The sequence below is a fragment of the Capricornis sumatraensis genome, chromosome 2 (assembly GCF_032405125.1).
Source record: "Capricornis sumatraensis isolate serow.1 chromosome 2, serow.2, whole genome shotgun sequence".
In the NCBI taxonomy this organism is placed as follows: domain Eukaryota; kingdom Metazoa; phylum Chordata; class Mammalia; order Artiodactyla; family Bovidae; genus Capricornis; species Capricornis sumatraensis.
In genome coordinates this window covers 52,149,776-52,176,742 of record NC_091070.1, presented here as the reverse complement: position 1 = coordinate 52,176,742, position 26,967 = coordinate 52,149,776, and the positions used below count along the sequence as shown (strand labels likewise).

General features: G+C 36.1%; 2 protein-coding genes across 3 annotated transcripts in view; both read left to right on the top strand.

The window, feature by feature from the left end:
- On the top strand, window positions 1-24,569 carry BNIP2 (BCL2 interacting protein 2). Of its 2 annotated transcripts, XM_068966404.1 has the most exons (11): window positions 1-145; window positions 7,372-7,478; window positions 8,372-8,439; window positions 8,912-9,088; window positions 10,848-11,024; window positions 14,112-14,214; window positions 14,796-14,927; window positions 16,315-16,401; window positions 16,520-16,618; window positions 17,352-17,387; window positions 19,891-24,569. In XM_068966404.1, exons 2-11 carry the CDS (start codon window positions 7,429-7,431, stop codon window positions 19,940-19,942), a joined length of 981 nt encoding a protein of 326 aa, XP_068822505.1. In that variant the 5' UTR covers window positions 1-145; window positions 7,372-7,428; the 3' UTR covers window positions 19,943-24,569. The 2 variants fall into 2 exon arrangements, with proteins under 2 accessions (XP_068822505.1, XP_068822506.1); XM_068966405.1 differs by lacking the exon at window positions 17,352-17,387.
- A 1,315-nt stretch (window positions 24,570-25,884) lies between these two features.
- The window catches only part of GTF2A2 (general transcription factor IIA subunit 2), a 33,500-nt gene continuing 32,417 nt past the window's right edge, over window positions 25,885-26,967 (top strand). The window contains exon 1 of the mRNA XM_068965094.1: window positions 25,885-26,006. The gene's annotated coding sequence lies outside the window, so the exon portion shown is untranslated. The remainder of the gene's footprint in view (window positions 26,007-26,967) is intronic.

The window sequence follows — 26,967 nt, the reverse complement described above, 5'->3', positions numbered from 1 at the left end:
TGTGGCTCAGGGGCTGGGCCCGGGTCGCGCTGCCGTCAGAGAGGAGCAGGCTGCGCTCGGCGCTACCTTCTGCGACCTGGCCGTCAGCCCCACGTCGCCGGCCTGGAGGGGCGAAGAAGACGAGGAGGCCAAGGCTCCCTCCGGGGTAAGTGCCCCTCAGGAAGGCTGGGGCCGGAGGTCAGGCCTCGGGGGCAGACATCCGAAGGGCGCACACCCGGGGCGGTCCGAGAAAGGAAGCCCCGAGCTTTATCCGTTATAGGAGGCGCCCTAGAAACTGCCCAGAGGCGCTTCCCGGATCCCCGCCCCGCTTCAGCCCCCGCCCTTGGCCAGGCTTGTTTGCTTTTTGCCTCCCTTGCTTCCCCACTTCTCCCAACCTTTTTCCATTTGTGGTGGTTGTGCTCGGCTGAGAACCTGCCCTCTTCTCTGCCCCCTGCACACTTCCCGATCTGGATGCAGTCTCTGGGCCCTGTTAGTCCCCTGTTTCTCACCAGCGTGGGTCCTGGTACAGAACAAAGGAACTTGGATGTCTAACGTGCTCCACACCCTTGGGGAATAGACAAGGAAGCGGCGTTTGTGATGGACCTTGATACGTGAAAAGCTGAGTTCCTGCATGGACACTATCTTTTACTTAAAGAGCTGGCACAAGTGGCTCGGGTTTCCTTGGTGCACCTGATGCCCTGGATGATCTGCTGGACCAGCGCATATTAAATCAGAAATTTATTTGCGTCTATTACATTGATTTGAAACTTCCCCTTGGTCTGGTGTGCTCTGGCAAGCGCTTTGAGAGCACGGCTTTAGTCATCCGGGTAGTCTTAGCGCCTTCCATATAATTTAATGAAATGTGTGATTGATTTTTGATGTTGCTTTTTTTTCCCATCTTCACCTTTAAAAAAAAAAAAAGAATTAGGCTACTTCTCCTAATGCTTAACTACTTAGTTTTTTAAATTAAACGTATTCTTTATCTAAAATTGTATAGGAATTTCTACAATTTGTAAATGGATGTTTCCTCAGAATTTTAACTGAAGTTACTGTATCTAGTTATCCTATAGACCATTTTCTTGATGATCTTGCATTCTCCTTAGTTCTTATCATTTTACATTTTCTCCACACACTATTTTTAATTTTCATAATCTCTGTTGCAGCATAATATTGTTGGTTTTAGACAGGAAGTATGACGGGTCTCCTTCTGCAAACATAGGACTCGAACTCAATTATCATAAGTAAGTGTTACCGTAGTCTTTCGGCATTACAGAATCTTTGAAGCTGCTGCTGCTGCTGCTGCTAAGTCGCTTCAGTCCTGTCCGACTATGTGCAACCCCATAGACGGAAGCCCACCAGGCTCCCCCGTCCCTGGGAGTCTCCAGGCAAGAACACTGGAGTGGGTTGCCATTTCCTTCTCCAATGCATGAAAATGAAAAGTGAAAGGCAAGTCGCTCAGTCGTATCCAACTCTTAGCAACCCCATGGACTGCAGCCCACCAGGCTCCGCTGTCCATGGGATTTTCCAGGCAAGAGTACTTAGCCAAATCTAGCTTGACAGTCTTATTCTGTAGAAAGCTGCCAGTGAACTGGAGACAGTGTGCTGTATTAGAAACAGTCTAGGTCTAACCTGGAAACCAGGATGTGGTTATTTGCCTCAAATATAAGCTAAAATGGGGATAATAACCGCATGTTTTATATGTGATACAGAATTTTTGGTTGGAATGTATGAGATATACAAACAGTAAATGGAAAAAGCACTCTTTGGAAAGTGGTTCTGTTCATTCTTCTGGTGTGACGCTCACAGAAGGAGCAGCAATGGAAAAAGACACCTAAGAAAGGAAGTATATGTATAGCCAGATCAGATAATTCAACCTTGGCTGACTGTGAATCGAAAGATGTCATCTTAAGCTTACACTCTATAAAGCAGAGTGCTAGTATAATGTGATGATAATAATATTCCAAAGTTATACTTTTATATTGCATCTAATATTTGTAACTCTAGAAAGTATTAGAAATCAGTTATTAGGCTTTAATATTCTTAAAGGTCTCAGAGCCCTCCAGTATGTTCTGCATACTGATAATATAATAAATGTAACTTTTATGGTTGGCATAATTTTCCTGTGCTTTGTCTTCACAATTGTGAGAAACAGCGCTATTGTGATTTTTCTTGAATTTTGTATTAACATTTCTGATAGGGTATCACATTTAATTGAGGTATGTAATTGACAGATAACTTAGTTTTAGGTATACAACATCATGAGTTCGATATTTGTATGCATTGCCAAATACATATTGTAAGTCTAGTTAACATTCATCACCATATTTAGTTATGAAATTTTTTTCTTATCATGAGAACTTTAACGATTTACTGTCTTAGCAACTTTCATATATCTAATACAGTGATACTAACTATAGTCACCATGCTGTACCTTTCCAGAACTAACTTACAGCTAAAAGTTTATACCTTTCTACCCCTTTCATCCATTTCACGCGCAACTGCCAATATGTTCTCTGTGTCTATAAGCTTTGATTTTTCTGTTTTGTTTTCTTAAGATTACAGACACATAAGTGAGATCGTAACATGTTTGTTTTTCTCTTTTTGACTTACTTTACTTATGTTACATAATGCCCTCAAGGTCCACCCATGTTGTGGTAGATGGCAGATTTTTTTTAAATGATGGAATAATATTCCTGTGTGTGTGTTTATCCATTCATTCATCAGTGGATACTTAGGTTACTTGCATATCTTGGCTATTGTAAATAATGCTGCTGTGAACATGGGGGTACACACATCTTTTCTAATTAGTGTTTTAATTGTCTTCCAATGAATACTCAGAGTGGAATTGCTGGATTGTACCGGAATTCTGGCTTTAATTTTTTGAGGAACTTCCTTCCTGTTTTCCATAGTGGCTGCACCAGTTTGCATTCCCACCAAGGATTTCCTTTTCTCCACACCCTCACTACTGCTTGTTATTTCTGGTCTTTTTGAGAATAGCCATTCTAAGCTGTTAGTGTCTTTGTGTCATTTCATTCTTAAAAACCTACATGACTCTGCTCTCAAGGAAACAGTGAGAAGCAGGCATGTAGGATCTTTACAGAGGTGTATTGGCGACCCTCCTGAACATACAGGCTGGTCAAAAGTGTTTTCCTCTGTACTACCAGTATTGCCAGCTTCATAGGAAAATGTGAACATGAACATTTGGAACAAAGTCCTTTCGTTTAAATGGGGATGTGAAAGGCTTGCCTAAGCGTGTCCTTTTGCCGAACAAAATTGATTTGAGTGTACATGTTGAGTACTAGCACTTATTCCACCATCTGTGTTAAACTACATAATAGTGAAGTTGTCATGTAAAATTTTAAGTTATAATTTGGGTGTTTCTAAATATGATCTTAATATTTAATTTTTACTTATATTGTTAGGCTGCATGAGGAAATCCCCATTTGCATCTTGGTTGAATTTACCACCACACTTCACTGAAGTCAGCTATACCGTTTTGAATTTATCTCTATCACCACCACTGATAACTGGCATAAGTAATAATGTGCCACCGCTACCACAAGTTTGTTGAGAAATCAAGTTATTCCTCTTGCATTTGGTTGTTTTGACAGTTAGCATCTTAAACTATTACTTCTCCATTCTGATTTATTTATATTGTGAGTCAGCAATATCCTGATTTCTTTCAGAGTTGTTGTGCTTATATTGCTCCTTTCTTGCTTCCTGTTCTTACAACTGCTGATAATGTGGTTCTAAGAACAGTCTTCTTTCAAGGACTTTCTAACTTTACCTAGGAGAAGGCAATGGCAACCCACTCCAGTACTCTTTCCAGCCTGGAAAATCCCATGGACAAAGGGCCCTGGTAGGCTGCAGTCCATGGGGTCGCTAAGAGTCGGACACAACTGAGCGACTTCACTTTCACTTTTCACTTTCATGCACTGGAGAAGGAAATGGCAACCCACTCCAGAGTTCTTGCCTGGAGAATCCCAGGGACAGGGGAGCCTGGTGGGCTGCCGTCTATGGAATCGCACAGAGTCGAACACGACTGACGCGACTTAGCAGCAGCAGCAGCAGTTTAAACTTTACCTAGTGTATCAATATTTTTCCCTGTAAAATTTGCGATGAAATGGTTAAGAGTGAACCTATTTTTCTTTCCCTCTAGGTCCTGTTTAACAAGCCTAAATAATTATTCCCAAACTAAATATCCATGTCCACATGCTGGGGTGTATTAACATCATGTGACTCAATGATATTAAAGTGAAGATTGAATGAATCAGCTTAGTGAGCTGACAGACTCTGGTTCTCTGTGTTTAAAGTAGTATTTTCACATGATAGACTTACTGAAGTGGTAAAATAGCTAAAAGACATGGTTTATCTTTTAGAATTGCACAAGGTGTGTATTTTCTCTTACAAAGAGAAAATTTTTGCCAACAGAAATGGACAGTATGTTAGTTTCCCCAAATATTTTCACTACTCTTTATTGAGGTGTAAAACTTAACAGGAAGCCTATTTATGTAGTTTAATTAGAAAAATAAGCTTGAGGTTGAGCAAAGCAAATGCTTATTATTCAGTGTTACACCTTACAATTAAATATTTATTTTTAAATTTAACTAATATTTACAGGCTTGTTATGTGCCAGACACTGTGCTAGATGTTGCAAACATAGTGGTAGCAGCTTCCAGTTACTGCTTATATTTTTGAAATATTAAATATTTTTGAGTATGTGAAGTATTTGAAAAAATACTGAGAGCATCCTGTTATTTTTCCAACACCCAGTACAAATGTGAGACTAATTAATGAAACTTCTCTGGTTATTAAATCTAGGATAAAACATTAGTTCACTTTATGGTGAATATCAAAGGCTTAAATAAGTCAAGATTATTGTATTTTAAGTGTGTTTCCCATTCATTTCTCAAAATTACGTAAGTTTTTCCCAGAGAATTAAAAATGCCTTACTCCTACATATAAATTAACTGACTTTTCCCAGCAAATATGTTGATGAAAAAAAGACACCATTTGCTTTTTTTCTGTTTGCAAGTGACTCCTCAAAAATGTAAACCTTTTGAAGATTTTTGAACCTCTTAAGCCTAAGTAAGAATTCAAACTGGGAAAAAAGCCTCCCAGTCTTGGCAGAGATAAGAATTTAGTTTATTGTGTGAAATCTAACACTTTAGAAAATTTCTGTGTAATTTTGTTATTGTTGTTCTGGAACATAATGGTTTTTTGCTACAGCTTTGTGTATCTTTTGAATGTTATAATGACATAACAGATAGGCAACCATTAAACATGACCACTGGTTACACATATGTGGTTTTAAAAGTTAAATAATATAGAAGGATTTACTGTGAAAAGCCTCATTCTCCCCATCCCACCTTCTTCCACTGGTGTCAATCACTTTTACCTCTGTTTTAAAACTTCTAGTGATAACTAGTAATACTTTCTGTCTCTTGAGATGTATGTGTTCAGTTCAGTCACTCAGTTGTGTCCAACTCTTTGCGACCCTATGGACTGCAGCACACCAGGCTTCTCTGTCCCTCACCAACTCCCGGAGCTTGCTCAAACTCATGTCCATCAAGTCGGTGATGCCATCCAACCGTCTTATCCTGTGTCATCCCCTTCTCCTCCTGCCTTCAGTCTTTCCCAGCATCAGGGTCTTTTCTGATGAGTCAGTTATTCACATCAGGTGGCCAAAGTATTGGAATTTCAGCTCAAGCATCAGTCCTTCCAATGAATACTCAGGACTGATTTCCTTTACAATTGACTGGTTTGATCTCCTTGCAATCCAAGGGACTTCGCAGGTCTTCTCCAACACCACAGTTCAAAAGCATCAGTTCTTCGGCACTCAGCTTTGTTTATGGTCCATCTCTCACATCCATACACAACTACCAGAAAAACCATAGCTTTGACTATATGGACCTTTGTTGGCAAAGTAATGTCTCTGCTTTTTAATATGCTATCTAGGTTGGTCATAGCTTTTCTTCTAGGGAGCAAGAATCTTTTAATTTCATGGCTGCAAGTCACCATCTGCAATGATTTTGGAGCCCAAGAAAATCAAGTCTGTCACTGTTTCCCCATCTATTTGCCATGAAGTGATGGGACTGGATGCCATGATCTGAGTTTCTTGAATGTTGAGTTTTAAGCCATCTCTTTCACTCTCCTCTTTCACTTTCATCAAAAGGCTCTTAGTTCCTCTTCACTTTCTGCCATAAGGGTGGTGTCATCTGCATATCTGAAGTTATTGATATTTCTCCCTGCAATCTTGATTCTGACTTGTGCTTCATCCAGCCAGGGGTTTCATATGATGTACGATGTATATACGTTAAATAAGCAAGGTGACAATACACAATCTTGACTTACTCTTCTCCCAATTTGGAACCAGTCTGTTGTTCCATGTCCGGTTCTAACTGTTGCTTCTTGACCTGCATACAGATTTCTCAGGAGTTACTTCATTTTTTAAGTTAAGTTTAGTCATCTATTGACTTACTCTAATGTAAGTGAATCAGATATTCCATTTATACCTCCTGCCCCCTCAAGGTACCATAGTTTTTGTTGTAATGTTAACCAGTTGACCTTAATGATTTCTTAAATATATTTAAACCTCTCTTTCATATTCCATCAACCTTGCCAAACTCTAGATCCGTCATTTTGTAAACTGAGGATAGTAACACCCATATCCTTCCTTAGAAAAACTGAAACTAAGTTAAAACATGTAGTGGCATGAATAGAAATATTCACTAAGGTCAGTGTCTGAAAACTCATGCTAAAGTACATGAGAAAAGCTTGATATAGATATGAAACAAATAAAAATATGGCAAAATTCATTTACTGAACAGGTGCTGAATAGCCCTCTTTAAGTGGCTCAGAAATTGTGGCATTGGAATTATGGAGAAGTAAATATAAGAGACAGCACACCACTTGGGCTCTGCTGAATTAAGAGTATAAATGCTAGTTACTAGTGTTCAATTTCCAGAATTAACCTCTCTCCAAAGGACAGAAAATTTGATGATGGGTCTAGAATAGAGAATATATTTATTTACTTGTATTATTTGTGCCCCTCAGCCCCAAAATTGCTTTTCCATAATTCACAGTACCTAATAAATGGTGAATCATGTCCTGGACACACACATGCATGTATACATGTGGAATAAGTACTTCACTGCACAGCACCCTTATCACAAATGGTAATTTCTAGAATATATGTACTCTGACTCTTTTCTAATTCTTGGGGCAGGGGGAGGGGGATGGAAAGGAGTAGTTGTAACCCACTAAATTTATTTCATGATCAGGGTGGAAGTGTGAACTCAAATATAAGATTATTGCATCTTTTCAACAGATAATGTGGAAAATAAGCCTATGAAATTTTTTCTTTCTCTCTCTTTTCTCTTTTTTCAACAGGATTTTGGCACTCTCGATTATCAGGAGTTTGTAGTTGACATTGAGTCCAGACTGAGGATGGAAGGTGTAGAACTTAAGGAAGAATGGCAAGATGAAGATTTTCCAATGTGAGCAATGTTTTTAAATGAAAACAAATTCAAAACAGAACTTCACTACTTCTTTACTGAGGTGTCACTTACTAAATGAATATTGATTGGACTTCTTAAAGAAACCCAGTGTTGCAAAATGTTCATTTAGTACTAATAATAGAGTCTTCAGGATTTCTAGAGGAAGATGGTCTTTAGAAGCCTGCAGGAATTATTAAATTTTATGCTTTTATTTTAAGACAAAAACTTGTTAAGTTAGACAAGGAAAGCTTTCTATATTATCTGGTGAGCTACCGTGGCACATTTGTGTTTGTGTTTACAACTCTGTCGGCACTAGTTAGGGTAAGAGAGAGAGAGCAAAGGCAGACCATATATTTAAGGGATACTTCCGTGCCATTTTGGCCAGAAGACCATCTCAGTGCCTAAGAAGATTACTTAGCAGTTGGAATAGGAACAGCTGGTGAGAGTACTGAGTCATTGCATAGCACAGCATGATAATCGTAGTACAGAAATGCTGAGCTCAAAAACATAATCGTCATGTGCATATTCCCATTTTAAGTGACAGTTTAGCTTCATCGTACATTGTATTGTACATTCCATTAAATTCATGCATTTGAAGCATATTCATTTTGTAAAGTAATGATTTTTAAAATTTGTTTTGTAGTTGTATTCAAGAGCTGTTACATAGGGAATATATACCTACTTTTATGTGTTACTTATATAGATATGTAAATTAATTGAGACAGTTTGAAATTTTTCTTTAACAGTAGTTTGTAAATTACTTAAGCTTAAGAAACATTGCTTTATTCAGTTTTCCACATAATTGTTTCTATAAGCTATTTTAATAGATCTTTGAATGTCAAAAGATTTTTTTTTTTAATTTCTGGGTTAAAAATTATGTCTGTGTGTTTTAGACCTTTACCAGAAGATGATAGTATTGAAGCAGATATATTAGCTGTAACTGGACCAGAGAGTCGGCCTGGTAAGAACTTGACACTTAGAAATAGACTTTTATCTGTGGTATTTCTTTTTAACACACTTTGTCAAGATACAAAATATACTCAATTTTTGTTCCATCATAGGGTGCCAAAGGGTAAGTTGACTGTTTAGGAAAGCATTTTTGGAATGCTTTGGAATACTTTGCGAAAACATACCCTTGGGTTTTAGAAATTTTGATCATGAAGGAGAGAGGGAAGATGATTTTTAGTAGTAAATGGTGACTGGAAGTTCTGCTTCTGTTATTTAAAAAACCATGTCCTTGCTGGGATGTGTCAGCTTGCTGTGATACAGAAACAGTAGTGATCAAAGTCCAAAGTTTGTACATAAGGGCTTTGGAATTGTTTAATGAATGTTATTTTCTCAAGAATAAAGTGATTAAAGTTCTCTTACTTGATTTATGAATCTAAGCATCTTTTCTAAATATATCTTTGATTTTTCTTTTTAACCCATTCCAGGCTCACTAGAAGTTAATGGCAATAAAGTGAGAAAGAAACTAATGGCTCCCGACATTAGCCTCACTCTGGATCCTAGTGATGGCTCTGTGTTGTCAGATGATTTGGATGAAAGTGGGGAGATTGACTTAGATGACTTAGATACACCATCGGATGACAGTAATGAATTTGAGTGGGAAGGTAGGTGTTTCATTGATTTTACCTGACCTTTATTAATGATTGTTTGTGTTCATGTATATGCACAGTGGCATTTTCACTTGATCATGAAACCAACTAAAATCAATGATTAAGGGATTTTATTGAAATGAGATGTTATCAATTCTAAAGTTCATGTATAGGTTGTAAAGATATAAAAATTGGCTAACGTTGAATATTATGGCTTTCCAAACTGTTTATAGTAGATTACCTGTGGCTTTATTATTTTTTTTAATTGCCCAGTGCTGTAAAATTATGTTTTTCCATTTTGCTCCCAAATATTGCTTGATAATTACAGCGTTCTTTTATTCAGTGGATTAAATAAGAGGGAAAGCACTGAAAAACATATTTCAGGGAATTCTTAAAAGTAGTTAAGGATTTGCAAAGAGGGAGTTCTATAGGAATGGTGTTGAGGTGTGTTTTTTGAGGGTTTTTTTTCCAGTGGGTTCATCTGATAGTGCTGCACTTTATAAACGACCAACTTGAACTAATGTAGTCTCCTTGACTCCACTCTTAGATTTGTTATCATTAGCTATTTGGAATTGAAAGGAATTGGCATGTGTTTTGCTTTGCATGCTTCCTTTAGTTAGATAATTGCTGTCTAGTATCTTTGTAGTTGGGAATAACTTATATATGCGTATTTCACCTTTTAAGTGTCTTTTGCTTCCGAGCAAAAGTTTAGCACTAGGTATGTTATCCGCAGTAAAGAGTAAGATTCTTAATGTACTTTATCTTTTGTTCTTTTTTCTTCCCCATTTTACTGGTTCAGTAAGCAATCCAGTAGTAAACAATATTTTATAAAGATACTGAAATAGTTTTCTGCCTATGTGTTTTGTCTCTTCTTTCTTTAATGCTGCTGTAGTCATTTCCTGGAAGGATATTTTCCGTTAACAACTTTGTCTTGGAAACAAACAACTAACATACAGTAGGTTTCCCCTTCCCCCATCTTTTGGTAAGGACTGTGATACTAAAATTTTGAAAATCATTACATCATGAAAAATCAGCTAAAATGCAACCTTAAACTGTAAATTATACCTAATCACTGGTGCTTGTGCTTTGGCTAATGTCAATTTAAAATAGACTTTTGCATGTACACTTTGGAATGTTATCAAATAATTTTCTGCTTTATGAAACTGATCAAATGAGAAGTAACTATTGACTTGTTAACCACTTTCTATCTGGTATTATAATGTTTGGGGAATAATTTATGTGTTCAACAACAAAAAACATTGGCCCCCAGAGAGTTGCTTTAGTTAATATAGTGGTAACTATCTGTCAAGAACAGTGTTGTCAACAGGATCTGCAAATTGTGGATGTACATTGTACTGCGATTAGGTCCTCTGTGAATTAAGCAATACAAAAAAAGTTAAAGAACTGTGATTTCCAAAAATAAAATGGCCTTATATCAAGAGTAAGCCTTTTTCTCTATTATGGAAGAAATATTTAAAATTCCGCAAACAGGGAACTCTAATCAATATTATGTAACAACCTAAATGGGAAGAGAATTTGAAAAAAAAAAGATACATGTATATGTAAAACTGAATCACTGTGCTGTACATATGAAACTTTCACAACATTGTTACTCAATTATATCCCAATATAAAATAAAAAGTTAAAAAAAATTCCACAGAAGGTATAGTAAAAAATATTCTCTAAACAGTCTGATTAGATAGTAAAGTGGTTAACATGTAATTTGATTTTTATTGTGTAAGTAACAATCTGTGATTCAAAAATCTTTTGACAGATGATCTTCCAAAACCCAAGACTACTGAAGTTATTAGGAAAGGCTCAATTACTGAATATACAGCGGCAGAGGAAAAAGAAGATGGACGACGCTGGCGTATGTTCAGAATTGGAGAACAGGACCACAGGGTTGATATGAAAGCAATTGAACCCTATAAGAAAGTTATCAGCCATGGAGGTAAGAGCTACCAAAGACTTTTCAGATTTTTTTAAATACACTATCAGATATCTGAATGCTTAAAGAATCTTTCCTTTGGGATATTAACATAATTTTGAAAGTATAATAAACGTGTCCTTTTAGAAATGTAACGGGTTTGAAGTAAAAGAAAAAAACATTTAAAATTTGTTAATATACACATACAATAAGTTCCAAAAGTATAAGAGTATACAATGAAAACTATTTCTCCCTCCACCCTTATCCCTAAACACCCTTAAACTGAGACTTAACACTCTCCTCTTTTTATCCTTTTATACCCCAATACTTTGGTCACCCAATGCGAAGAGCTGACTCATTTGAAAAGACCATGATGCTGGGAAAGATTGAGGGAAGGAGAAGAAGGGGACGACAGAGGATGAGATGGTTGGATGGCATCACTGACTCGATGGACATGGGTTTGGGTGGACTCCAGAAGTTGGTGATGGACAGGGAGTTCATGGGGTGCTGCAGTCCATGGGGTCGCAAAGAGTCAGACATGACCAAGCGACTGAACTGAACTGAATTTATATGGAGTAAAATACTCTAATCCTTTGTTTTATTTTTGCAGTATTTGCAAATTCCTTTTTTAATTTTCATATTCATTGAGATAAAACTGACATATAACATTGTATATAAGTTTAAGGCATGAAATGTGTTGACTTGATGCAGTCTGTATTGAGAATGATTGCCACCATAGCATTTGCTAACACTTGCATTACACCACATAATTACCAACTCTTATTTGTGGTGGGAGCATTTAAGGTCTAGACTACCCTTTTAGCAGCTGTTAAGCACATAATAGATATGGTTAACTGTGTTAACTATTGTCACCATGTGCTACATTAGTCCCCAGAAATTACTCATCTTCTGACTGGAAGTTTGTACTTTGACTGTTATTTCCCCTTTTATCCTGTCTCTGGTAATCACCATTCTAATCTCTGTTCCTGAGAGTTTAGATATTTTAGATACAAGTGATATAGAGTGTTTATCTTTCTTGTTTCACTGCTGCTGCTGCTCTGTCACTTCAGTCGTGTCCACTCTGTGTGACCCCATAGAGGGCAGCCCACCAGGCTCCCCCGTCCCTGGGATTCTCCAGGCAAGAACACTGGGGTGGGTTGCCATTTCCTTCTCCAATGCATGAAAGTGAGAAGTGAAAGTGAAGTCGCTCAGTCGTGTCCGACTCTTAGCGACCCCATGGGCTGCAGCCTACCAGGCTCCTCCGTCCCTGGGATTTTCCAGGCAAGAGTACTGGAGTGGGGTGCCATTGCCTTCTCCGTCTTGTTTCACTGGAAATGCTCTAATCTTAAGTGTATAATTCACTGAGTTTTGACAAATGCCTGTATAACCATATATACTCATATAATCTACAGCCCCCTAGACAGACAGAACATTTTCATTGCCCCAGAAAATTCTCTGGTACTCCCTCTCAATGAATACCCTCTATGCAGTAACCACTGTTCTAATGCCTACCCCATGGTTAGTTTTGCCTGTTACAATCATGTGACTGGAATCACAGTTTACACTCGTCTGCTTTCACTCAGCATAATGATCTTGACATTTATCCTTGTTGTTGCATGTATCTGCAGTTCTTTCCTTGTTACTGCTGATTTGTTTATTCATCTCTGTTTTGATGGACCGTGTGAGATTTTTCCAGTCTGAGCTATTATGATTAAAACTGCCGTGAACATTGCTGTACAAGTCTTTTGTGCTTATAAATACAACCTGACCCTTTAAAATATGATTCTTAATTTACCTTAAAACTGTGAACAAACCACTCAGCTTTACCACAAAGTGGAGAATTCATTCTGCATTTTTATGGAACACCTACTTTGTGTATTTCTGGAATATATGAATATAAGGCTTGGTTCCTTAAGAAATTCACAAGTCAAATAGGAAAAGCTATGAAGTACAGCTATAATTTATATCATTCTGACTGTCCTGTATGTAGAAGTTTACATAGTCACTGTTTAAATAGCATCAGAATGTTACTCCGTAGATCATGTCATATAACTTGAATTCCTCCTAATGCAGGACACGATGCCACATATGTCAAGCAGATTGGTTTTTTCACGTAGTCATTTCTGCTTAATTTACCCTCTGCCAAATGCTTTGTCCTGCTTATTTCTGTGGTCTTCATTCATTTGAAAACAAATCACTTGAATGTTTGCAGTTGCATTATTCTGCCTAATTTAGTCTTACGCAGGGAAGAAAACAGGATAATATGGATCAGGAAGTGCACAGATAATGTATTAATTCAGCTCATTCATTGGAAGCAAGTTGTGAGACCTGCCTCATGGTTTAAACCTAATCTTTTTGAGACATAGCACTTTATTTAAGAGAAAATAGTAATTAGGGCCATTTTGTCCTACTGAGTTACTGCAATGTTTTGTGACTAAGGGGTTAAGAAAGGTAGTGAAGATTCTAATGAAATGTTCAACCTTTTCAGTGCATGTTTGTAAACAATCGGAATGAAAGTTAAAGCAGAAATACTCCTTGCTGGTTACAGCTTAATATCTATTATCATTAAAACATTTACATTTTAGAGATTATAATTAAAGCATATTTTAGTGCTGTTTTTCTTCACTTAGTCTTATGTCAGAGATAAAATCTTTTCTTACTTTGTAAGGCTCTAAAAGCTACAAAATGCTAGACATCACTGAATGTAAAACTATTTTTACATTTACTATTTACATGTAAAAAAAAGTTGCATAAGAATGTTTTATTGCAGATGTTGTATATTCTTGGATTATATAATTCTATCTACTTGATAAAATAGGGCTAGCTTTCTGAGTATGCTAATTTAAGTGGGTTTCTGGTTTATAAGGCCACCATATAAACCAGATTTTATATTTTTATTGTTTTTGAGGAGAGGATTTTATTGATTTTATTGTTTGTGAGAAGAGAGGATTTAAAGATCTTTGTAAGACTATACAAGGTCAGACCAATGACAGCAAAAAATATACTTTTTGATTCAGAAATGTGTGGAACATAAACCACTATAATTTATCAACTAAAAATGATATCCCCTGAAAAGTCTTCAGAGTATAATCATGCTGGTTTCTTTTTCAGGGTATTATGGAGATGGATTAAATGCCATTGTTGTGTTTGCTGTCTGTTTTATGCCTGAAAGTGGTCAACCTAATTATAGATACCTGATGGACAATCTCTTTAAGTAAGTAGATCATCACAATATTTGGAAAGAATTGAGTAAATCATATCTCTAGTTTAAGAAAGTGCACTTTATTTAGCTAGGTAAAAATTGTAAATATCCTGGTTCTGGTTCCTTAAGTCTGTTATTTGGCATTCTGAAACTATTCCAACTCAACAGAAGAATTGTCATGTTAAAACTGGAAGGTACATTACAGATTATTTGTTCCAACTTCTTTATTTTACATTTGAGGACACATTAAGTGCTTTTGTGGGAAATTTCAAACATATACAAAGGTAGAGAGAAGTATATATTAAATCTTTGTCTAACTATCACCCACTTCCACAATTATCAGTTTATACATTATTCCCATAAATACTTCCCTCATGATATAATTTTGAAGCAAATCCCTGCAAGTATTTATCACCTATAAACATTTCAGTGTGTATTTCTAAAAGAAGTTTTTTTTTTTTTTCTTTAAATGACAATAATACTAATAGAGTTTTGAATTTTTGCTTTCAGTGAAGGAGAGGGAAGGGAATTGTGTTATTTGGATAAACCTGGTTTGGTTCTGCATAGCAGTGTTTCAGACTTTATTTTTATAGGTATGTTATTGGCACTTTGGAGCTGTTAGTAGCAGAAAACTACATGATAGTTTATTTAAATGGTGCAACAACTCGAAGAAAAATGCCCAGTCTGGGATGGCTCAGGAAATGCTATCAACAAATTGACAGAAGGTATTGTAAATACAAGTTAAAAGCTAGTCTGAATAAATTTTATAATGTCCTTATTAGTTTAACATTTATTTTCTGTTACCACTTACAGGTACCATGTATTACTTCACGAATTACATTTACTAATTTCATAGCAAGTTTCTATTTTCAGACTTATAAAATTGCTCTTTATTTCTCTTTTGTACCACATCAGACACTCTCCTATAATTTATATTTTGGGAAAGGATGGAGAATTCAGTACATTTCCTATTTTATTACATTCTGCATTTTGCTTCATTTATAGTGCTTAGTTGAAGAAGGAAATGGCAACCCACTCCGGTTTCTTGCCTGGAAAATTCCATGGACAGAGGAGCCTGGTGGGCTATAGTCCATGGGGTCGCAAAGAATCGACCACAACTGAGCATATAGTGCTTACTGTATTTTGTTATTTATGACGCTTATTTATCTGTAATCTTTCTTTGGAGTGAGCTCTAGAATTGTATTCTTCTGAGAGTCGTCCATGCTAATAGAAGGAATTTTGATTCTCTCTTTGGTTTGATTTGACCACAGCAAATTCAGAGTAGTTTAATCAACTCAGGTTTATGAAGAGGTTTCTCTTCATACATGAACGTGACATTGGCTGGTTCATGTAATTTTTTAATGTTTAGTGATTATGATAAGTGTAAACTATAACAATAAAACAGCAGTTTTTATTTCATCATTTTAAGTTGTCTAGGATAATGCATTTAACTTTTAATCAGAATTTTAGACTTGTGTTGGTGGTGGTGGTTTAGTCACTAAGTCGTGTCAGACTCTTGGCGATCCCATGGGCTATAGCCCACACCAGGCTCCTTTGTCCATGAGATTCTCCAGGCAAGAATACTGGGGTGGGTTGCCATTTCCTTCTCCATTTAGACTCCATAAGAATACATTAGATCTGATTCATGTTGCCTGTTCCCTAGGTGATTTCCCCTCTTATCTTTCTGCCTGCCCAGTGCCTTTGATGTTGTTGAAGAAATCAGTAACAGTTTCCCCTCCATTCCTGAGAAATGAAGAGCTTACTTTTGTATTCATCATTGACCTCTACCCCTGACTGGCAGAGTCCTGAAGACAAGTTGTATACTAGGAGACATTTAATATCAGGCTACACTGTGAAAATAAATACGAATGAAGTAGAATTAATTTCATGGCAGTGGGAAGGGCCATTTCAATTTAGGAGTGCTTTTTGTTTTATTTATCTTTTGTTGTCTTTAGTAATATATCTAAATGACAGCTCTTCAATGAGGGTTGTTTTTTTTTTTTTTTTTCAGTTTTTTGTATAGACTTGTACAAACTTATTGATAACTTAGCTTTTCTTCTAGCATTAGAATTTGTAGAGCTTTTTCAATTTTTTTTTTTTTTTTAACTCCAGGTTACGGAAAAACCTAAAATCTCTAATCATTGTACATCCCTCTTGGTTTATAAGAACACTTCTGGCTATTACAAGACCATTTATTAGGTAATTTTCTGAGAGCCATTAACTAAAAAAAAAAAAATCTACAAACTCTTTGTATGAATGTTTTGTCAATTCTGTTGGTCAAAAATATTAAGGTATTTATCTTTATTTTTTTCTATAGCTCAAAATTCAGCCAAAAAATTAGATACGTCTTTAATTTGGCAGAACTAGCAGAGCTTGTCCCCATGGAATATGTTGGAATACCAGAATGCATAAAACAGTATGTTGTGTTTTATTTATTTCATTGTATTTGGATCTTTATATTTTGATATACAAGAGGTAAATACTTTGGTACCTATTCTTTCTCCCTTCATAGATTATAAATATTTTGTAACTGCTCTTTTTTTTTTATAATGAAGAAAAGGGGGAAGAAGATACTTTTGAACACCTTCCTTTTAAGTCACCATTTTCTTTAGGCTATCAGCTGAAGTAGGAGAAATTGCTTCTGGTTTGGTTCATTTATAATTTTAAAGACTAGTGACAGTCTAAGAGATGATTCTTGATTGGTCAGTACTAAAGCACATTCTCCACACCTGAACATGCTGCTCCTCAAGTTTAAGTAAGCTCATTATGGCATCAAATAATCATATTACTAGGGAAATAAAATATATCAGCCTAACCTTGATACTTTTCAGTGGCTGTAATTTGTTCTATTTACCAAATTTACTTACGTAACTTCTAGAAGGGCTTAGCAGAAGACTGTTAACATAAATACTTGAGTATAACAGTGCTATAATATAGAAAAATGTTTCTTTGTTCTAATAATCTGAGGTTTTAGTTTGTTGAATATATCAACGCCACGTTTCTTACATCAGTTCTGACTTTCTATATAGTGTATTAAATATTTTTGCGTTTGCCTACAAACTTGAGTTTGTTGTTAGAGCCTTTTTTTTTTTAGTTTTTGTTCATCTTCATAACATGTATATTTACTAAAATAACTCTTCCCCACCAAGGTATGAAGAAGAAAAGTTAAAAAAGAAAAAGAAAAGGTATATGCACACCTTGACTGGGTTGCATCTAGACTAGTCCATTTGCATTGCACAGACTAACTCTTCCTTATGGGTTGGTTAGCTTGTAGACAAAGATAACAGCATTTGTAAATATGAAGATACCCCAGGGCCCAGATATGCCATGAATCCAAAGTTCCTGCTGCTGAGTGTGGCTTGGATTCTCTACTACGTAGGAAATAAAGACCAGTTAGAAAATAAAGGCCACTTAATAATGCCAGTTAGAAAATAAAGACCACGTCTCCTTCCTCCTTTTGGTATAAATAACAGATCCTAAGAATGCTCTTTGAAAAGCCAATTACTTATAATACCTTACCAATTTGTGCTTTTGAAATATTTATGTTCTTTTTTAATATATCAGATTTCCCCCCTGGGGTTGATAATTATATTTACAATGCAGATATTCTTTGGCTAACCAACATTGATTTCCTTGTATGCTTAAACAATGGCCTGCTAACTAGTCAAATTCTCCATGTGATAAAATACCTAAAAGTTCAATGTACCATTTGATAGTTAAACACTCTGCTTTCCATCTTTAATTTAATTTTGAATACTTCCGCTTTGAGCATAACAGACTGTCATCTGTTAATATGTTAGCATAGAAGATGAAAGGCAAGGGTATAAATTAGTATTGATTTACATAGTAATTTAGAAAAGTACAGGATTTAGATCTGACTTGTTAATGGATTTTTAAAATATTGACAATTAAATCAGCAAAACAGATTCATACAATCTTTCATAAGAGTTAAAGCGGGAGATTTATTTATTATTTGGACCACTGTGAGGAAGTAAAGCTGAAATATTCATAACTTCATATTTAACTTCAAACACATTTTGGCTCTGTTGATGAGCAAGAATTCAGTTGACCACATGATCGAATCATAGCTTTACATTTCTATATGACACTTTACAGCTAAACATTTTAAGATAGAGATAAGAACAATGCTCATTTCTTACTCCTCTCAAGGCATTGGTGTGCACTTGCCAGACAACTGGCTGAAATATAGTCTGTAATTATAAAATATTTTGAAGCCAGCTGCTTTGTAGATTTCAAAATGAATTGCCTTTGTGGATGAAATCTGCTGTGTTGTATCTTTTTACAAAATTCTTAGTTAAGTAACTTAGGCACCAGAAAAAAAGTGGAATTGTACTTTTTATTTCAATGTATTGTTTGAAACTTACAAATATTATTTTTATCTTGATTTTTTTTAAACTTTTGTTTTATTTAACCTTAAATAGAATCATTACACATATCTTTCAGGCACTTCTTAGTTTTTGTAGAAAGTTTCTTTAGCCTTGAAAAATAATCCTTGTCAGCTTGAAAATGACATTCAAGTTAAAAATAGAAGGGCATGTTTTTAATGTCAAATTAACAGAAGCTACCTGTGGGGAACTTACTCAAGGTAAAATCTCTATCATGAGTACTAGTGATAGGAAGATTCAGAGCTGAGTGTGCTTAAATATAGCAGTTTTAGATGTTGGTTTCAAACAACTCAGTGTAAGTGTAGACAGATAGATGTTGACTGTTAAAATGTTTGAACAGAGTTTTAAAATAAAGCAATTATGAAATTAGTTCATACTGACATTTCAGATGTTGAAAAGATTTATGTCTATATTGCATGCCTTATCAAGAATATGTACCTTTCAAATTTTTGATACCAGTATAACTAATATTTTTAAATGTTGTTAATCTGGCTTTACCACAGGCCAAGGCTTTGATCATAGTAATGGAAACAAGTGTGAAAAGTATCTTCATATATCATACCAAGATGTTTTAAACTCCATCAGTGATTCAAAGTACTACAAATAAAAATATACAAATATTATATTATAAATTGTTGTACATTATCTGTGAAGGGTTGTCTGTAAGTTTCTTGTGATTAATTACATAACTCCTAATTTTAAATCTATATCTAGATATTTCTGATTATTAAATTCTGTGACTTCTTACTATCAAGATAAATGAAAAGCATTCAAATTCTTAGTGTACCAGTAAAATTCTGGAGAATAATTATGGCATCCATAAATATGTACTTTCATCACTGAAATTACAAATTGATCAGTTGGTGGCAGTTGTAGCATTTAAATATATCAGTTAACAAAATAGTTTTTGACAAATTATTTTTCCTGCCACTCAGATCACTTAGCTCCCTGGCCCCGCCATGTTACAGTTCAGCATCTTAATATGCCTGCTGTAACTTGAACTTCTAATAAAATTTATGTGCATTTGTATATGAAGTATCTTATACTCTTTAGAAAAAAAAAACAGCAGCAGCAGTCACATTCTTGCCAGTGTCCTCTTGCCTTTAGAAGTTATCTTTTCCTGGTTGGGAGAATGTTTGGTAACCTTTTTACTATGTCTGCTTCTTTGCAAAGCTTTGTTTTTAACAGAATAATAATCTATGGTAAAATCAGTCATTATTTTTAAAAAGAAAATTGATCATTTACTGATAACTTATTATCTGTATTATTTTTCATTAAACAGAGTTGATCAAGAGCTTAATGGAAAACAAGATGAACCGAAAAATGAACAGTAAGTTTGGCATCTAGTCCAAACACAACTGAAGAATGTGCTGATGAAGCAGTGCTTTTTTGCATTTATAATGCATTTATTGGTCCTGATTTTTATGTAACCTGTTACAGAATTGACTTGACTTTTTCTTAATGGACTTTTGTATAAGGGACTGTTCACTGCTGTATTGGTTTGTAGATCTCTTGAATTTAGTTCTTTACTAGCTAATTATATTGTAATCATTTTATATTTTATATTGCTTATTATAGCAGAGAACCACACTTTATATAAAGCAGTTTTTGCATTTGTTTGTTAAATGATGCATTTTCTTCAGTAAAATATTTATATGTCTAAATGGAAAAAGGAAAGAGATAATATATATTTTTATGTTTTGAGCAATATTTTTTAATGTATACCTTTCTTGTGGACAAATATGCAGGTAAATAAGACCATGATTTTTTAAAGTGCATGTTAGAAGTTTTGTTTTTGTAAATGGTTAAATATATTTCCTGGGTCACTTAGAAAATATGCTCATAAGGTGAGGGACAGTTAAAATGGTTTTCATGAATATTCAAAGGTCATGTACATAAAATCTAAGTAGATTAGTACAATTCTGAACATTTTTCTCACTTAACATTTATTGTTTCTTAATTCAGACACAAATACAAGTATATTGCACACTTTTTTTTTTAAGACAAATCAAAAAGCCATTTCTAGAATTGGAGAATTTAAAGAGGTTAAGAATTGGGGTTTGTGTGTATATATGTATATTTTGGACATTTTATCTTCTGGCCAAAAGTCAAAACTTCATAAAAAGGTTTGTTCACTAATGTGAAATAAGCTGTGTTTCCAGGATATCACTCTTAGGAATTTGTGTGAGTGCAGTGTAGTAGAGAATGTGATGAGTTACTCACTGTCACTTCTTCTCTTTAGAAAACAGGGCTGCTTTTTTAACTGCTTTCAATGTGGGCACTTTACCAAAATACTTTCCTATCAGGTGTTTGACCTAGTTAGATGTGGTGTGTTTTCACATTTTCTGTTAAATTGTGTTGACAGTACTGTAAACTAAGTTATTTTGTAAGTCTTAGAGCATCATCATACTGTGGTGTTATGGATGACTCATTTGGTGTAAGCATATAAACTCCTTGTTTAATTTGGTAAGTACCTTGACTCTACATTGAAATTGTACTTATGCCCCCAGGTAGAACTTCATTACCCACAGAATCATCCAAAAGCAATAGATTGCTCTAATATACTTGTGGGACTCATATATTTGGTGAACTCAGTACTTTTCCTAATTTAAGGGTCGTACCATGCTCCAGCCCTTCATAAGATAATTTATATGAAAAGAGTAGTGAAATTGAGATGAATGAGAGCTAAACCTTCAAGCTCTAGTCCATCCTAGATTGGCTTTTATCATTACTGTTTTCGCTATAAACTTTTCTATTACAGAAGAGAATTTCCTTTACTCTTTGTCCTCCCCACTCATAAACTTGACATGCTAACCCAAGTCCTATTTTGGGAGAGGCTGGAGGATTCCCAGGATGAGACTCTTCCCTCAGCAGCCTTCTGACTTGACTTGGATCCAGCAGCTGTAGGCAGATCCTGAACTATTGTCATTACAGTGACTAAAACCAAAACCATATTGCTTGCTCAGATCTTAGAAATACTTTGTGTTGCAAATGCAAACTAACAATTTAGGCATTCCTTCTGAATTTATTATATGAGAATTATGAATAAAAGATCATACTGAATTTATTTGTGATTAGAGTGTATATTTGTAGAGTGCTTTAAGTGATTTTTTTTCATCTGAAAAGTAGTTTCAAACTGAGCTGAGCTTTTTAATATGTGACTTTCCTCCCCACTTAGTACCCAGTTCTTCAGTTTCAACCTGTTACTGTTTATTGACTTTTGCTTTCACAAGCATTGTTCCTGACTATAGATACAACTTGTTGCAAAAGTGGTGCATATTCCTAAGTTGTTTTTTTTTTTTGAAGTAGAGGTAGCCTATCTTTTATTAGAACATTAAAATTCAGAGGGAATGTGATATAAGCAAAGGGGTGTGCTATCAATCACTAGATTTAAAAGAATACCTGTTCTAACATATACCTTAATGGAATCTGGTCCAGGGACATGCCCCATAATGTTTCATAACTATGAGACTGAAGATCATAACAAGTAGGCTAGAGGAAAAGTATTTATTAAATTTGTTATTTATAAATAGTAATGTGACTGTGTGACATTAGTAGCTATGTGACATTTTCCCTGTATCATTCAATTTTAATTTTCCCTTACTGATTAAATAGATAGAATTGTGTTATTTTATCTTTCTGCTGGGATCATGGATTTAACTTGTTTAATTTGATGCTTCTGTCACTATTTCTTGTTGTGTTTGAGTTCGGAGTGTCTCTTTTTTTAGTCAAAAGTTTCTCATCAAGTAATTTGTGTTTCTTCTTGGACATATTCCTTATTAGCACCAAGAGTAGTCAATATATTGATCCCACAATTTAAGCTTAATAGTCTTTTTAACTGGGTTTGGGGAGATATGTAGAGAAATATGATTCTAAGTAGGGCCTAGGGATAAAATCAGTTGTTATCTAAGATGCCACTGAATGTGTCCTTGTTAAGGGAAGTACTATATATGGCAGCTGTTGGTACCATTTTTCGTATCAAGCAGGAATTTACAGAATATTGCAGGCTACATACAGAATACATGAATAAGGAGACTGGAGTGAAAGGTGCAAAGGCTAGTAATACCTCCAATGAGAATACATATTTCCTTCTGCTTTCTTTGTCTCTTCATACAGAAGCAAGTTCAAATAGGGAATGTTGGCAATTACAATGCTCAGGTTAAAATGTAGGGTTATGGGATATGTTACTTTTGACATTTCATGGCTGGTAAACAGTTAATGTATTGTTCCAAAATGGACATCGTTATTTAGTAACTATACTGAATATTGAAATTTGCTGATTGACAGGTTTATATAGGTAGCTAGACTGTCTTTCAGCTGCAATTCCAGAACTTAAAAAGGTAAGGAATCCGCTTTTTTGATAAGCCTTCTTGTAAATGACTCTGTTTCTCTGGCTGTTGTCATGTGAGTGCTCAGGGAATTTGAAAGTGTTTGAATTAATACAGAAGTGGCTTTTTAGATTTCTTCAGTTGACAGATAAATTAACATTAGGATTATCAAGTAGAACAGTCCAGTTTCCTAATGAGATTGGAAAGGTTGTATATAAGGTGACAGAAGTTTCATCCTTTGCCCCATGTTATATGTGGAGAGCTAACAGTGCTCAATCAGGAGGAGGAGATAGACTGAAAATAGATAGATATGGCTACCCCATTCTGTTTTTTCATGCCTTATGTTTTTTCTTATCCTGTATAGACATTGGAGCAATGGATCACAGATCTCAGAAGGGTGGGATATCTAGAAGAACTAAAGCACTTAAAAGTTAGACCAAGTACTCTGTTGGGAATAGGGATTGTGAAATTTGAGTTGCTGGCAGAAAGTTAAGGACTTAGACTTGCATGCTTGCATGAGAAGGTCAGCTGGGTAAGAGAAGTGGGAGATGGTTAGTGTTGTAATAGTAAAGAATTACATAGGGAGCCTTTCACCCTTCTCTTCCTACCCCAAGAATGAGTAAATTAGACTCAGATCAGTGGTGAGTCCTAGTAGTGTAACTTTCCTTGGAAGTTGTAAATGGCAATTGAAACTAATGTGTTGACCGGCAAGGAGTGACACTAAAATTTGAAGAGAACTGTTACTTTGCTGCAGCTATATATGGTAGATCTACCTAATTTCTTATGATTTGCGAACTACTTTAAAAATGCTATGGAAAGTCTACATAAAGCACTTAATACATCATACAACAGAAGAAAATCAAAGGTTTAGTGCTTTCATGTTACTAAAGAATTATTATCTCTTTGAGATAGCTAGTTCTGTTTTATAAGACATTCTGCAAGAGGTTAAAACATTGGCATTTTGAAATTTTGATACATTTTCACATTGAGTTTAGGGAGGGAGGAGCCTGGTAGGCTGCAGTCCATGGGGTTGCTAAGTTGGACATGACTGAGCTATTTAACTTTCACTTTTCACTTTCATGCATTGGAGAAGGAAATGGCAACCCACTCCAGTGTTCTTGCCTGGAGGATCCCAGGGATCGGGGAGCCTGGTGTGCCACCATCTATGGGGTCGCACAGAATCAAACACGACTGAAGTGATTTAGCAGCAGCAGCAGCAAGGAGGAACTTGGAAAGTAATGTTAATTAGCTACTCCACTGCACTTTTTATATTTGAATTTTCTAAAATTATGCCCCTTAAACAGTTTTATTTACGTAAACTAGCTAGTAAATATTTGTGATGTTCAGGGCACTGACTTGCACAGACCTTGGGGCACATGGAACACAATTCAGAATTCGTTAGACACTAACGCACTTTGATATGTGTATTTCAAGAATTCAAACATTTTGTTTACTATAACTTCACATGCTGTCATTTAGACACAATTAACGTACTGTGATCATTTTACCACTATTCACATAATGTTGTGTAGCCTAGTGCTCTCCTTTTACAGTGAGAGAGATTTCACTTCTAAAAACTGTGTGTGCAAGATGTTGATGTGGTTGGTCCCTGTAAGAAATACTAGGGTTGGTCTTGATTTATTGATACTAAGATGTAATATTTTCTTTGACTTGTTAGGAATAACTTGTGTCCTGATTTGTTGCACATCATATTTTTGCAACATTAATGAATTTAAATAAATTAATTGTAAAGTTTGTTTTTGACTCATTTTATCACATTTTTCTGTCTCCCATTTCACTACAGAATTTTTACAAAGTTTAAGCTTTTCAAATAGTTTTAGATCTTTACTCTTGTTTCTGTAGTTTGGGTGCTGCTTCCTATTCAGAGGGGTAAAGAATTCATCCTACTTTAATTTTAAACATTATCTTAACCTTAATCACACTTTGTATTTCATAGTTTGGAATTAGTTCAGTCATGGGGAATCCACCAATGAAATCAGTTCACTAAGTGGCTGAAAACATAGCATAAATAATAACCTGTTTACTCTGTGAACCTGCTCAGAGGTTCCAGATGGTAGCACTTGTTTTGCATTTACTCTAATCACTGTTCAGCTGCTTAACGGCAAACAGCTGTGCACGTTCCAGCTTCCTTTGTTCCACAGTTACGATACCACTTGAGATAACACAATGCGAATACATATTTAAGTATTTGTCTTTTATTAGGCACTGGCACCCCACTCCAGTACTCTTGCCTGGAAAATCCCATGGACGGAAGAGCCTGGTAGGCTGCAGTCCATGGGGTCGCTAAGAGTCGGACATGACTGAGCAACTTCATTTTCACTTTTCACTTTCATGCATTGGAGAAGGAAATGGCAACCCACTCCAGTGTTCTTGCCTGGAGAATCCCAGGGACGGGGGAGCCTGGGGGGCTGCCGTCTCTGGGGTCGCACAGAATCGGACACGACTGAAGCGACTTAGCAGCAGCAGCAGCAGCAAGCACAAGTTTTAAATACACATTCTTCCAAATCAAAATACTATATGGTTCACAAACCAGGCGCTTGCTGGGTTAAGTTAATTGCCGCACTGTTCTGAATCAAATTCTTGCTATAAACTTAAGAGTTTGTCTTCAGTTTACAGGGTCTTCAACAGTATTACGCTAAACACGCCGCAGGCATAAAATGTGACTGCCTTAGATTTTCTAATAGTGTGTCTAATAGTGAAGAACAACCTATAAAGTTATAATTCTTATTCATTATGTAGTGAACCTGGTGAGTTACTCGGGATCTAAGTGGGTTGAGCGGTGTAAGCTTGAAAACTGCGGCTCCACGCTCCTCTCTCCGCACCCCCGCCTTCTCAGGCGTGAGTGGGTGGCGGGAGCGGGAAGGGGCGGGGCTTCTCGGCCCACCCCTGTGTTGTCACTTCCAGGTTCTGCGAGCGCTTCCGGGTCGCCGGCCCACTTCTGCGATCTCTGCTGCGGCTGGAGAGGTGGTCGGGAAAGTAGGTACCTTTGGCTGACCTACTGGCTGCGCCACTTCTATCCGCTCCGAGGCGGGAAGCGCCTATTCCCCAGGTACTGGGTGAACCGGCCCGCACTCCCTGCCACTCTCCAGAGCAGGCGTTACGTCGATTGGGTCTTCTGGGAGGGCATTTTCGGCCTGGCCCGTTGCCAATTTCGATGCCTAAATGGTCCCGCGGCGCTCCCGGGATGGGAAGGAAAGGGAGGCGGCCAAGAGACTTGTTGTCCACCGGGTGCCAAGTAAACAGTCCAGGGAACACGGGGGTTTGGGAGAAAGGTCCTCAGCCTAGCACCGTATTTTTAGCCAGGTGAATGTCTTAAAGCCTACAAGGGTGATTTCCCCACCCCACCCCCACCCGCAATATCTAGGGGTCGCTTTCTTTAAATGTCTCATTCTTGTGTCTTCGGTCACTTGAAGCCTGCTTTCAAACCTCTTGTGAATTCGTACTAGAACGAATTTAAACCGGATGGTTTGCTCAAGAAAGACTAGGACTGTCCGGTTACTTCCCGAACGTGGCGCCTTCTACTTTTCTAAACTGCAAAATGGAGTAGTACTAAAATTCTATGGCTCAAACTACATCTAGAAAAATTTAATATATCACAAGCAATTTTGGGGAATCTAAGACTGTTAAAGCAAGTAATTTTAACAAATATTTAAATATCTATTTGTAGAAGTATTTTTTGAGGCATAATAGGCATATAAATACATGAGTTTCAGGTGTGCAACATGATTCGATGCTTGTACATATTGCAAAAGGATCAACCCAGTAAGTCTAGTTAGCATCCGTCACCATGGTTGCAAAAAAAGTTTTTTTATGAAGAATTAAGGGTCTGTCTTAGTAACTTTCAAATATGCAATACAATATTATTAACTCTAGTCATCATGCTGTATCTTATATCCCTGCGATGTATTTTATAATTTATAATTTTACGATTTATGGTTTATAATTGGAAGTTTGTCGTTTCATCCATCCTTTTCCCTTACCCCTAATCTTCTGTGAGCTTAATTTTCTTT

Coding starts and splice junctions, on each gene's coding strand:
- BNIP2 (XM_068966404.1), top strand. CDS start 7,429: ATGGAAGGTGTAGAACTTAAGGAAGAATGGCAAGATGAAGATTTTCCA. Junction 14,215..14,795: donor CTGATGGACAATCTCTTTAA/GTAAGTAGATCA, acceptor TTATTTTTATAG/GTATGTTATTGGCACTTTGG. Junction 16,402..16,519: donor ATTACAAGACCATTTATTAG/GTAATTTTCTGA, acceptor TTTTTTCTATAG/CTCAAAATTCAGCCAAAAAA.